Genomic DNA, 13,587 nt, shown 5'->3' on the forward strand with positions numbered 1-13,587 from the left:
TTTAGGAGGAGTTCCACACACCTAACCTGTGTGTGTGTGGGGGGTATTTTACATTAAGTCCCGTTCTCTTATTTGCAGTTTCTGTTTTCCATCCATTATTCCATTATAGGCATATAACTAGTTACAGATTTAGGGTTGAATACTTACGGTATTGACATCTGTCCCCTGTATATTCAGTAAGGCAGTGACATAGGGGTTGATTGCCAGCTGATATGCTACACGAGCCCCCATTTTGACAAATATTGTCGCAGACCTTTCTACCACAGGTAGGACCTGTGTACCCCAGTGCACAACTGCAAGTTGGTTTCCCTGTGAAAGAAGAACATTATCATTATAAAAAACACAAACTTAGCCTTTTTTATACAAATTACTTTAATGTACATGTACTTACTGTACCAACTCAATCCTCTCTGCAATATGCCACATCTGAATATAGTAAGTATAAGATTGTTGTAAGTCTTGTGACCTTTCGACAATTATTTTAACAGAATTCCCAGTACAAATTTTGATGACAGATTTTCATCTGGTGCATATTTTGTTATCTAGGTCAGCGCCATTCAACTTAATATAAAAAGCTAATAGACACCAATTGCTCTGGTAGAACTACAAGACAGACAATTTCATGTCATAAGATTTTGCAGCGCTGGAATATGGAAGAGTTATCTATACATTGTGCTTTTTACAGAAAAACGTTTGTTATTTGTTTTTAAAATTCCATCATTGTGCTGCTAGCTACCTTTGTAGCAATTAATTAACAATATCCTTTGTAATATCGTTGATTCTAAAATTGATTAAGTTACTAAAGTCGTACATAATTTACAACAAAAAGGGACATTTTTTTTTAAATTCTGGTGTTCTGCGAGGGTAAAACTCATTCCAGAGACAGTAATAATGTTACTGCTCATTACTGATGAAATCTTATTAATTTAGTTTGCGCAAGAAGTTTCTTGACTAAATCTAAAGTTTTAATTATGTCTCTCAGATGTGTGCTTTTAATTAACTGATGACATTTTCCTGGTTTAATTATTGTAGTTCAATACAACTGTCATAAACTTATAAATTTTAATTAAAGCTGCCCCAAACTCTAGCTGCATAATGTCCATCTAGGAATTTGCCAAAGGCTTAACGGATAGCACACCAAGAATAAGCAATTTACCGGTGGGATTTGTTGAACAGTTTAACATTTGGATGGATTTAATGAGCACTTAAAACGTACAATATCACCCTAAGATTTCGTGACATCACACTGTATGAAATAAATGTGTTACAGTACATTTAGGATATGTTAATGCCATTAGTGTATTAATTATTATTCATTGATAATGCGCCAATATACCATTTGTACAGTGCTGCCATTTTGCAGCACTGTACAATAAAAATGCAGAAATATATATTAGGACAGATGGTGAGAGTGCTCTCCCTACTAGAGCTGACAATCTAAACAGATCTAAATTCTTGTTATGAGCAATGGTATGGTCCAAGCATGAGCAGAACATGTCATACTCCATAAATGCCTGCTCTATTTTTGAGAATGAGTAATGGCCACTGCATAATTCAAAAGGGGCTTCACTGCACATGCACAAGCTCCTGTGCCTAATCAGAAGTGCAGAGTGGGGGCCACAGATGGATGGACTACTACGGTGGTGTCAAACTCGGGCCCTTCAGCTTTTGTGGGACTACATAATCCCAGCATGCCCTGCCACACTTTTAGCACGTCCTAATAGCAAAACTGTGGCACTGCATGCTGGGATGTGTAGTTCTACTGTAGCTGGAGGGCCCGAGTTTGACACCACACTAAGTGGGAAGCAAAGAAAATAATGTTGGTGGGTTACATTGAGAGCCAAAAAAGGTACAGAATTCTGCACCTTGACATAAAATAGGAAACAATTAGCACACATTTGGTAATTGATGGAGACTATGGGCCTGATCGAACAAGGATCGCAGTTGCTTATACGTATGCAATCGGACGTTTGTTTGCGTACTGCGCATGCGTACGCATCACAGTGTGCGTGCGCGAACCGACCACTGCAATCGGGACTGCAATCGCAGTGACCGCGCAGACCCATCGCAGAGTGATTGACAGGAAGTGCCGTTTGTGGGTGGTGATGGGGGGCGGTTGGGCGAACGCAGGTGTGCCAGTGCGTTTCAATGCCGTTGCATGGGTGTGCATAAATTAACCACTGCAATACCGTACGCAGCCAGAGGCCTCATAGCGTGTGCTGAAGTTAGCAATACCTGAGTGAGGTCTGACCTGCCTTAACTGTGCATATGGGCCCGATGTTACCGATTATTTCCCTATGTTGCCAAAGTATACGGATGTGAGCAAGGGGAAGTGGGCGTCCTTATGTTAGGCTGCAATTGCAATGCGAATGCAATCATTTACATATCACTGCTGATATTAGCAACTGCAAAGCGTGCGTTCTAGCAGAATATTGATCCTTGCTGAATCAGGCCCTATGTCATTCACATTTCACAAGTAGCTCAGTCTAAACAATCAGAAACTCAGAAAAATTCACAAAATAAAATAGAAATGCAGTTACAAAAGATGTAAGAAAAGCATTATAGTTTAATGTCTATTGAGTAGCAACATACACTGAGCGAGTGGTGGAAGGAAATGCTTTAAAAACTATTATATTGTGTTTTGTCAGAATTTCTATGTGCCAGTAAAAGAAAGCATTAACAGAGGCTTCGAGACTGGAGGGTGGGGAGGGTACAAACTGCATATAATGGCCCTTAAGTTTGATTTTGTTGTGAAAATAAACATAAAAGTAAAAACTCAATTCCTTCCTCCCCAAAAGAATAATTTGTTGGGGGTCCTCCCTAACTCACATAAAAAAAAAACTTTGGAGGCAACCTACACCAAAAACAGGGCAGCACAAAGGGGCAGTGATTAGCATTGCTGCCTCAAAGCACTGAGGTCATGGGCTTGATTCCGACCAGGGCACTAACTAGCCAGCTTTTGATAGGACCGGGTGTGAAGATGGAAAAATAGGGGGCCGGGCTAATAGAAAATCCAAATATCATATTGCAATATCAACTAGTTTAACAGTGAGCCATTTTTTGTGGGGGTCTAAACTGCATATGGCCTGCTTTGTGAGCATACACCGAGCCAATCTGCATATGTTTTACTCTGAGAAAAGTGACCTAAATTCAAGTCAGCATAAGCCCCAATGTATGCACTACTACAAGTCCAGGATCCATTCAGGTGTTCCAAATCCTAAAGGTGTTGCCGCACTAATACCTTTCTAAAAGCAAAACAGTTTATACAGTAACACACAATCACATTTTTGGTGACATTTGGCCAAATAGGTTTAAAAGGAGGATTGTCAGTAAACCTTAGTTCACATAGACAATACCATGCATGCCGAGGTTAGATTTAGCACAAGGGAAATGATTGTAATATTATATCATGTATGCTTAATAATATGAAATATATATTTAATATACAGTATTTAATATTTAATAGTAAAGCATCCTGAGACCATTCATGTGTGGGGTTGTTTCTCAACCAAGGGACATCTGACAAAAAGGTCTAAAAACACTGAAGCAGCAAACTTTGTGATAACCACTTCTTGTGTCATTCTCAAAACTTTTGGCCATGGCTGTATATATGGATTGCAAAAAGAAAGCCAATTTCAGCAAAGTAACTCCAGCACAACTGTATATATTTTTTTCTCATCCTTCCTTAGCTGCAGGAGTCATAGACTCCTTATCCTTTTCCTCGTTGAGTTCCTAGAAAATACTTGTACTATGGGGAGGCAGCAACAACCCTTACTGTCGGTCCTGCTTCTTGTACCCCTCAGCGCACTGCATCTGGCTGCCGACACAATGGTTCCAAAGCAATAAAACTTGGTGCTTTAACTTTGAATTTCATCAGCCACAGTGATGTGACAGGATGCAGAACCACCAGGGATCCCTACAATGCAGAAGATGGGTGCCCCATTGGAGAGATCGCTATATTTAAGGTATGGGGTATTATGATTACAAGCAACATTGGCTGTAAATCCAAGAAATTGATAGTGCATGCATGAAATGATTCAATACCCTCCCAAACTACAGTCTCACTTTAATCTCTTGACATGGAATTTCAGGGTCCTGGAGCAGACGTAAAATAAGACACATGACATATCACTTGCTCAACAACACAGTCTAGTGTCTTGTGGACCATGAAGTAACATTAATAATGCATTATTCATGATGCAAAGTTGCTGTCTGTTTGTGATTCATATGCCTGTCATAATTTGTCACCAGTGTGTTGTGCAGCAGTAAGAAAACTCCCCACCACCTGTTATCTCACTCCCTTCAAAGCATTTGGTTCTTATATGCATCTGGAGCCCAAGACACTTACACAGATTGCTAGATTGTGCACAAAGCTTCACAGACATTAAGAAATTCTATTTTTAACAATCCTATTTTCAACCCAATGAAGAGAGAAAAAAAGGCAGATTTGAAAGGACGTTGCTTTTGGAGGGCATTAAGTCAAGTTTTCACTTATTTATCCGAAACGTTTGTTCCGTATGGCATGCAGGAAACAAAACTGTAGTCATTTCATTAGGAAGTTATTTGGATTAATAATTAGCAGCACAATGAGGCTATGAATTGGAAAACAACAACTATACAGAATATCATAAGGCTTGGGGAACAGGTCATGTTTGATCATAAATATTTACCTAGAGCAGACGCTGTACATGTCCCTCCATTCAGGCAGTAATTACTGCAGTGGTTCATCTCGCATCTTTCTCCCGAGAAACTGGGCCAGCAGTGGCATCTTAGATCGCCTTTCTCATTTATAATACATCTGCCTCCGTTTTCACAAGTCAGTTTGCATAAATCATCTGCATTGTAACAGAGGAAGATTAAATCAAGTTCCAGAAAAAGTCAGGATCCATCAAAAAGTAGTAAGGCAAAATAGTGATAAATAATATTTGCATTCACTTAGATGGCCTGTAAAGTGGATGGCAATTTATTGCTTAAAAGGGATTTTATTTTCGAGGTTTCTAAACTCTTTTTTTGCTTGTTGTTTTTATTTTATAGTTCATACATTTTTATTCACATAATGCTGCACACGGAACTTCTTTCAGGGACACTTTTCCTGTCTAACAAAGAAATTAAATTTTTAGAGCCTAGGACAGTCCAACCTGTCTAGTTGTACAAGGATTGACAAATGGGATTCAATCAAGGCTCTTCAACAAGATGTTCAGTGTAATAATGTATAGTTGCTGATATTATAATAATGCCCTCCAGGAGATAACGGAGACATGGACGCCAGGAGGGGGGGGGGGATCGAGTACCGATTACCTGGGCCCAAGCTTGCTGGAGGGGTCCAGTGGGGGCCCGGATCTGCGCTTTTACCACCCAATCTTAGTGCTGGGCTGCAGTGAGTGTAGAGAGGTTGAGTATAGAGAAGTTGTTGCTGCTGCTGAGAGCAGCAACAGTTTTCTCTGCCTGCACATAGGAGGGAGGAACAGCGATCGCACTGAGCGCCCCCCCCCCCAGAATTGGCCCCTGTGTGAGGGGTACAATACCACAGATACTGTTTTTTTTGTTTGTTTTACTGTAGGCCATGACCCTTGCAAGTACTCTCTATGGCTCTGACCGGAGGGCGGAAGCAGATGGGAGATGCGAAGGAGATAGTTCCCCCACAATGATAAATGCACTGTAAATTGCATCATCAAGCCCCATGACCGCCCACTTCACTGGAGAAGGCTGGCCTTCTGTACTCTCTTGGGAGCCAGGGAGAGCACCCCAAAATTCCAGGCTCCTGGACACTTTGGGAGAGAAGGGAAGTATCTAATAATATATATTCAGCAACGTAATCCACTGATCAAATTCTCCCCAAGGAATATCTAGCTTTGCTAGATACATGGCCATAACTAGGGTAGTGCGACCAGTGCCATGGCACAGGGCACCGCAGGGCAGGGGGTGCTGTTTGGGCCTGTCAGTTTTCCTGTTTATTATCATTGTCACTTATAGCTTCCTCTTCTTTTATCCCCAGCATCTCCTGGCCTCCCCTATCTCTTCCCTGACCCTTCCCCATGATGCCATGGCCCTTTTTCAGGTGCACTATCTGATGTTCTTCTTTAAAAAATGGGGGGAGGGGGTGAGGCCAAAGCTCTCTCTGGCACAGGGCACCAAAAGTCTAGGTACAGCTCTGGCTAGATATGTACCCCATATATCCCAATAGTTGTTTCTATGGAGTACCAATGGTGTATTAAGTAAGCAGGAATGATTAATATGAGAAGAAACACAATAAGTGATAGGCATTATATTACACACACAAGATTCAACCTAAAAATTAAAATTACCAATTTTTTTATGTTCCAGTACAACTAATTTAAACTTGCTTTAGAGGTGTCCTGCAGCATTAATGGGCCTACACGTCAGTTCACAGTGTTGTCAATGTGCTACTATTCACATTATATTTGTGAATGCTACATAATTATACTATACAGTAATTCCATATTGTAAGACAATATAAATTAGTCTGCACTGTAATTCTACTACATAACTTATTCGCGTAAATAGCAAATATGTTATTCTATGATCATTGGGGTGGACAGCACTATCATTGCACAATCTTACTTTAGTTGTATAAGTGTGGGTGATAAGCTGGGTGACTGAAGGTACCACCCAGGAGCACTATGGATGCTGTGGCGGAACCAGGAGTTTAAAAGGATATCTCCAGTTTTGAGGAGCACTGTAGCATGTTCCAGCTAGGCTTAGTTGTTGCAACACATACTGCAAAATCCCTGTTAAGAGACAAGGTAATGCACTGTCTCCTTAACCAGCAGCACTAGGACCCTGACCCTTGTGCACTATTGCACATGCGCAAGCAAATCGCCCATCTTCAGCTCCGTCCTCCGTAGAAAAAATACGTGCCCCTGTGAGTCTCCATAATGAGGTGACAGCGTTACTCAGGCCAGTGACTCTGTGTGTTCCATTATATCAGCACCACTATTCTGCTAGATATAATTGCCATTGTGTGCATACGCCACTGCCACCACAGTATGTATACACACAGGGGTGTGCTCCTGTTTGTCCGCACACCACTTGTGCTACCCCATACGTTCCTGGCTGGATCTGGTACATACATTGTATATGTATATTGTGTACCTATCCTCCTGCATTAACTCAGGGCCTGATTCAGACCCGCTCGCGAGCGCTGAGCGCTAGCAAGCGGGTGGATGGTGGCCCAGAGCGCATGCGCACGATGGAGCCGGCTCCGTCATGCGCATGTGCGAGACCCGGATAGCAACGGGCAAGCCGTCGCTCCGGGTCTCGTACCAAAGGGGGCGTGCTGTCGATGGTGAGTGACAGCACGTCCTTTTTGGTGGGCATGCCGGGGACATGGCTGCCCAGATGGAGGCGTTCCCATGGGTACGCCTACCGTCTGGGGCCAGCCCCACTGACATCACAAGTGATGTCAGTGGGAGTGCCTTCGGCTCTGTTCGAGCCGAAAACACTCCGGGGCTTGCGGCAACGAGACCCTACCACAATGGTCTCGTCGCAAGCCCGATGGTCGCGATGGTCTTGACCATCGCGATCATCTTCCTGGCCGCTCGCTATAGCTGTGGGAGGTCACCCACAGCTATGCGAGCTGGCAGGAGGCCGTTCAAAAAAGAAAATAGCCCGCCCCTGATTCAGAGCGAGCGCTCTGTCAGAGCGTCTGGCTCTTAATCAGGGCCTCAGTGTCATCCTATAAACCTGTTCTGCCTGGTTAATAAACCAAAGACCTGGTTAAGTTATCGTAATAAGAAGGTGTAAATGTTGTATGAGCTGACAATCAACTACAAAGCATTTCTAAGTTCCAAAAGGAAGGCACAAGAACTCAGTAAATGCTATGGGGAGCCGGAGAGATGACAAATGTATAAGCAATCAGTGTAGAGCCCAGTGCAGAATTAATCTGAATTTACCTTCACATTATGGAAATATTGTCATGCCAATTACATTCAAGCACTTCAGTTTGGTACAAACTGTTTCTAAAGTTGAACAAATGTATTGCATTTTTGATGATTTAATAAATCTAATCTCTACGATCAGTGAGCACATTTCTCCACTTCTGCCTGCCTTCTGGACAGCCAAAATCTCAAATAACAAGTTCAATAAAAAATACAGAGGCTATGCAGCAAGAACATTAATCCCAAACCATGATAAACGTAAATGTATAATTATCTCTAACCTGCATAATTTTGGTCTGAGCATGTCCCATTAACTAGAACTTTCCCTTCTGAACACACACAAGATGCTCCAGTGGGGTTCAGCAGACAGATGAACTCGCACTTTAAGTCCAAACATGGATTGGGCACTGTTAGGAGACAAAAAGAGAAGTTCACTCGAGAGTCAAAATCCTTGTTAAATTGGAAATATTGCAACTTGTTTAATAAAATGTTTAGTATCAACTGGTGACATTTTGCAGCATAGATCACAGAAAGATACAACCTATACACAGATATGCCTGTAGTATCATCATTATTTTCTTACAAGATTAGAATTATGCCATAAATAAATAATACAATCTAACATTAGGTGATGTTTTTGTTTTTTATTACTTTATTACTCACAGTGTGGCTGCTTGTAGTGATGTGCGATTAAGACACTTTTTGCTTTCTCCACATTCAAGTTTAGGTATTCCATAGCACCGTTCCCAAACTTCTGTATCCTAAAAGCGCCATTTTTAAGACCGGCTCCATAAATGTAATCCTCAAATATGTCTATTCTGTGAGGGTACATCAGTCCTTTGGGGAAATAAGAAAAATAAGTCAGCCACCAAGCTGTTTATTAGGAGCATAAATCCAGACGGGGTTCTGACCAGAGTATGATGTATGTGGATGTTTGTTCAAATGTTTTACAACTCAGTTGTCACTCTATTTTGTTTTATACCATCCATAACAACAAGCTACATCAGACAGTGAGACCTCCAAGGTTCAGGCTTATATTTTCCTGCGCAAGTCAAGCTATGCAGTGCAACTAAATAACAAGCAACACTTGCATCATCATTTACAATTACATCATGTTTAAAGATAACTTGAAAACATTGAGGGTCATTACTAATTGCACACATTATGCACCTCATTATGCATATGCTTTTTTTTTAATCATATGGCATTTTTTTTATACTATAATGCTGATTTTAAAGGGGGGGGATGTGGAGATGGTGAGTTTTTAGGGGCATTCCCTGGTTAACCGGTGACCAAAGAGCTAACTTATCTCTTTATGGGTGAACAAGAGGAGTTGATAATTAGGAGTCATCCTATAAATTCAAAAGGATGGCTTGTTTACCATACCATACTGTACCTTCCATTATTTTATTAATTATTAATGAACAGATACTTATATAGTGCACACATATCACGCAATGCTTTAAAAACAATATTTAGTCATTTACAGCAATCTCTGGGCCTGATTCTGACCCGGTCACAAGCGCTGTTCGCTCGCAACCGGGTCAAAGGTGGGGCAGTGCGCATGTGCACGATGGAGCTGGCTCCGTCGTGCGCATTCGCGAGACCCGGATAGCGAAGGGCAATCAGTAGCTCTGGGTCTCGTACCAAAGGGGGCGTGCTGTCGATGTTGAGTGACAGCACGCCCCCTTTGGTGGGCGGGCCGGGGGGTGGCTGGAACGCCTACTGTCTAGGGGCGGCCCCACTGACATCACAAGTGTTAAAGCTGAAAGCTCTCTGGGGCTTGCGGCAATGAGACCCTTCCACAAGGGTCTCGCCGCAAGCCCGATGGTCACGATGGTCTTGACTGTGGACACCCACAGCTCTGCGAGCGGCCAGGAGGCCGTTCTAAAAAAAAAAGACCGGCCCTGATTCAGAGCGAGCGCTCCGTCAGAGCGTCCGGCTCTGAATCAGGGCCTCTGTCCTAATGGCGCTTACAATCTATGTTTCCCAATCTAATGGACATGCAAACACTAGGGTTAATTAATTTGTTCGAATCCAGTTAACATACAGTACCATTATGTTTTTGAGGTGTGGGAGGAAAGTACAGCACAACGATGAAACCTACACAAACACGGGTTAGTAATGCTAAATATTATGCCAACTGTGCCGCCCATGTACCAATATGGAGTTGGAACAAAGTGCACAAAATGAGGACAGGTCACACTTCGCAGGGGCATGTCATATCTCCACAACTTTAATTTGATGAAGAGGGTGGTCCTTAATAGCTAGCAGATAGGGAGTATAATAATTGTACTATGTGCAGTGGCACAGAGAGGCGGGTTCAAAGTACTCAAGCTTGCTTGATGGCTTGGGCTGTAAAGAAAGAGTGATCCTCCCCCCTTTCAGTGGGTGGCACAGCATATAAAGATGGCTTTGGATTGAAAATGGAGCGTACAAGCTTGGCCAAGCCCCCTAGTACAACAGATTGCCTAATCGCCGTGCTGTTTCACATGTTCATAAATGACATTTATTGTGATTGTGTTTTTCATTTACAGACACATGTATATTTTAGAAGCTTGGAAAAACTTTGAGCGTACATACCTTGTTTACTGCTCAGGACCATAACTAAATCAGAGCCATCAAGCTTGCTCGATCCAATGACGGAGAGTTCAAAGTCGGCCCAGAAGAGACGCTGACTATAATGGTCAACGACAAGACCTAAGTGCAAACATTCAAGAAGTCTGAGGTTCTGCAAACTTTGTTTGTATCATAGGTAATGAACATAATTATTTGGATTACAAACAATTTGGGGATAGAAAAATATATTCTAGGTCACAGCAGGTTATTTGCAATTCGCTAAGTTATGCACAGCTCCATACTAGGGGTGAGCGGGTTCGGATTTCTGAAATCCGAACCACCCCGAGCCCCCCCGATCCGAGTCCGATCCGAGTCAGGCTCGACTTTTCCCGCCTGACTCGGATCTGACATCGAGGCAAAACGTCATCATCCCGCCTTCCGAGTCTCGCGGGTTTTGGATCCTATATAAGGTACCCGCGTCGGCGCCATTTTCTCACTCGGCTGTGGACAGTGAAGAGGGAGGGTGGGAGTTAGTGCTGTGTAGTGTAGTGTAGTGTAGTGCTGCTGTTGTCCACTACTTCAAAGTCCATAGGGGCTGGCTGTGTTGTGCTGTGCTGCTGTTGTTAATAGGGGCTGTGTCCACTACTTCAAAGTCCATAGGGGCTGGCTGGACTGTGTTGTGCAGTCAGTTCCAAAGTCCTGTGCAGTGTCCCAGTCCTAAAGGGGTGCTGTAGTGTTGTCCAGGGGGTGCTCTGTCCATCAGGGGTGCTCCCCCCAAGTGCTAAAAAAATAATATATTTTCTGTGTTTGTGAATTGTGTGCGCAGTAGCCGCACGTGCATCAACAAAGTAGTGCCAAGCGTGCGCCTGTGTCATAAGTAAAGGGCCGGCTGGCTTGACCGTTAAGGGTGCTGTAACCCCCGAAAGTACACTCCAGTCCAAACCAAAAAAAAAATTATTTTCTGTGTTTGTGAATTGTGTGCGCAGTAGCCGCACGTGCATCAACAAAGTAGTGTCAAGCGTTCGCCTGTGTCATAAGTAAAGGGCTGGCTGGCTTGACCGTTAAGGGTGCTGTAACCCCCGAAAGTACACTCCAGTCCAAACCAAAAAAAAAATTATTTTCTGTGTTTGTGAATTGTGTGCGCAGTAGCCGCACGTGCATCAACAAAATAGTGCCAAGCGTGCGCCTGTGTCATAAGTAAAGGGCCGGCTGGCTTGACCGTTAAGGGTGCTGTAACCCCCGAAAGTACACTCCAGTCCAAACCAAAAAAAAAATTATTTTCTGTGTTTGTGAATTGTGTGCGCAGTAGCCGCACGTGCATCAACAAAGTAGTGCCAAGCGTGCGCCTGTGTCATAAGTAAAGGGCCGGCTGGCTTGACCGTTAAGGGTGCTGTAACCCCCGAAAGTACACTCCAGTCCAAACCTAAAAAAAAATTATTTTCTGTGTTTGTGAATTGTGTGCGCAGTAGCCGCACGTGCATCAACAAAGTAGTGCCAAGCGTGCGCCTGTGTCATAAGTAAAGGGCCGGCTGGCTTGACCGTTAAAGGGTGCTGTAACCCCCGAAAGTACACTCCAGTCCAAACCAAAAAAAAATTATTTTCTGTGGTTGTGAATTGTGTGCGCAGTAGCCGCACGTGCATCAACAAAGTAGTGCCAAGCGTGCGCCTGTGTCATAAGTAAAGGGCCGGCTGGCTTGACCGTTAAGGGTGCTGTAACCCCCGAAAGTACACTCCAGTCCAAACCTAAAAAAAAATTATTTTCTGTGTTTGTGAATTGTGTGCGCAGTAGCCGCACGTGCATCAACAAAGTAGTGCCAAGCGTGCGCCTGTGTCATAAGTAAAGGGCCGGCTGGCTTGACCGTTAAAGGGTGCTGTAACCCCCGAAAGTACACTCCAGTCCAAACCAAAAAAAAATTATTTTCTGTGGTTGTGAATTGTGTGCGCAGTAGCCGCACGTGCATCAACAAAGTAGTGCCAAGCGTGCGCCTGTGTCATAAGTAAAGGGCCGGCTGGCTTGACCGTTAAGGGTGCTGTAACCCCCGAAAGTACACTCCAGTCCAAACCAAAAAAAAAATTATTTTCTGTGTTTGTGAATTGTGTGCGCAGTAGCCGCACGTGCATCAACAAAGTAGTGCCAAGAGTGCGCCTGTGTCATAAGTAAAGGGCCGGCTGGCTTGACCGTTAAAGGGTGCTGTAACCCCCGAAAGTACACTCCAGTCCAAACCAAAAAAAAATTATTTTCTGTGTTTGTGAATTGTGTGCGCAGTAGCCGCACGTGCATCAACAAAGTAGTGCCAAGCGTGCGCCTGTGTCATAAGTAAAGGGCCGGCTGGCTTGACCGTTAAAGGGTGCTGTAACCCCTGAAAGTACACTCCAGTCCAAACCAAAAAAAAATTATTTTCTGTGTTTGTGAATTGTGTGCGCAGTAGCCGCACGTGCATCAACAAAGTAGTGCCAAGCGTGCGCCTGTGTCATAAGTAAAGGGCCGGCTGGCTTGACCGTTAAGGGTGCTGTAACTCCCGAAAGTACACTCCAGTCCAAACCAAAAAAAAAATTATTTTCTGTGTTTGTGAATTGTGTGCGCAGTAGCCGCACGTGCATCAACAAAGTAGTGCCAAGCGTGCGCCTGTGTCATAAGTAAAGGGCCGGCTGGCTTGACCGTTAAGGGTGCTGTAACCCCCGAAAGTACACTCCAGTCCAAACCAAAAAAAAAATTATTTTCTGTGTTTGTGAATTGTGTGCGCAGTAGCCGCACGTGCATCAACAAAGTAGTGCCAAGCGTGCGCCTGTGTCATAAGTAAAGGGCCGGCTGGCTTGACCGTTAAGGGTGCTGTAACCCCCGAAAGTACACTCCAGTCCAAACCTAAAAAAAAATTATTTTCTGTGTTTGTGAATTGTGTGCGCAGTAGCCGCACGTGCATCAACAAAGTAGTGCCAAGCGTGCGCCTGTGTCATAAGTAAAGGGCCGGCTGGCTTGACCGTTAAGGGTGCTGTAACCCCCGAAAGTACACTCCAGTCCAAACCAAAAAAAAAATTATTTTCTGTGTTTGTGAATTGTGTGCGCAGTAGCCGCACGTGCATCAACAAAGTAGTGCCAAGCGTGCGCCTGTGTCATAAGTAAAGGGCCGGC

General features: G+C 43.6%; 1 protein-coding gene across 1 annotated transcript in view; it reads right to left on the reverse strand.

The window, feature by feature from the left end:
- The window catches only part of LRP1B (LDL receptor related protein 1B), a 1,691,377-nt gene that overhangs the window by 35,468 nt on the left and 1,642,322 nt on the right, over positions 1–13,587 (reverse strand). Inside the window, exons 80-84 of the mRNA XM_088474914.1 lie at positions 10,482–10,598; positions 8,562–8,735; positions 8,180–8,305; positions 4,671–4,835; positions 148–309 (exon numbers count right to left, since the gene is read on the reverse strand). Coding sequence (XP_088331040.1) covers positions 148–309; positions 4,671–4,835; positions 8,180–8,305; positions 8,562–8,735; positions 10,482–10,598 — 744 coding nt within the window. The remainder of the gene's footprint in view (positions 1–147; positions 310–4,670; positions 4,836–8,179; positions 8,306–8,561; positions 8,736–10,481; positions 10,599–13,587) is intronic.

This window comes from Taudactylus pleione, unplaced genomic scaffold (assembly GCF_031769625.1).
Source record: "Taudactylus pleione unplaced genomic scaffold, aTauple2 ptg000156l, whole genome shotgun sequence".
In the NCBI taxonomy this organism is placed as follows: Eukaryota; Metazoa; Chordata; class Amphibia; order Anura; family Myobatrachidae; genus Taudactylus; species Taudactylus pleione.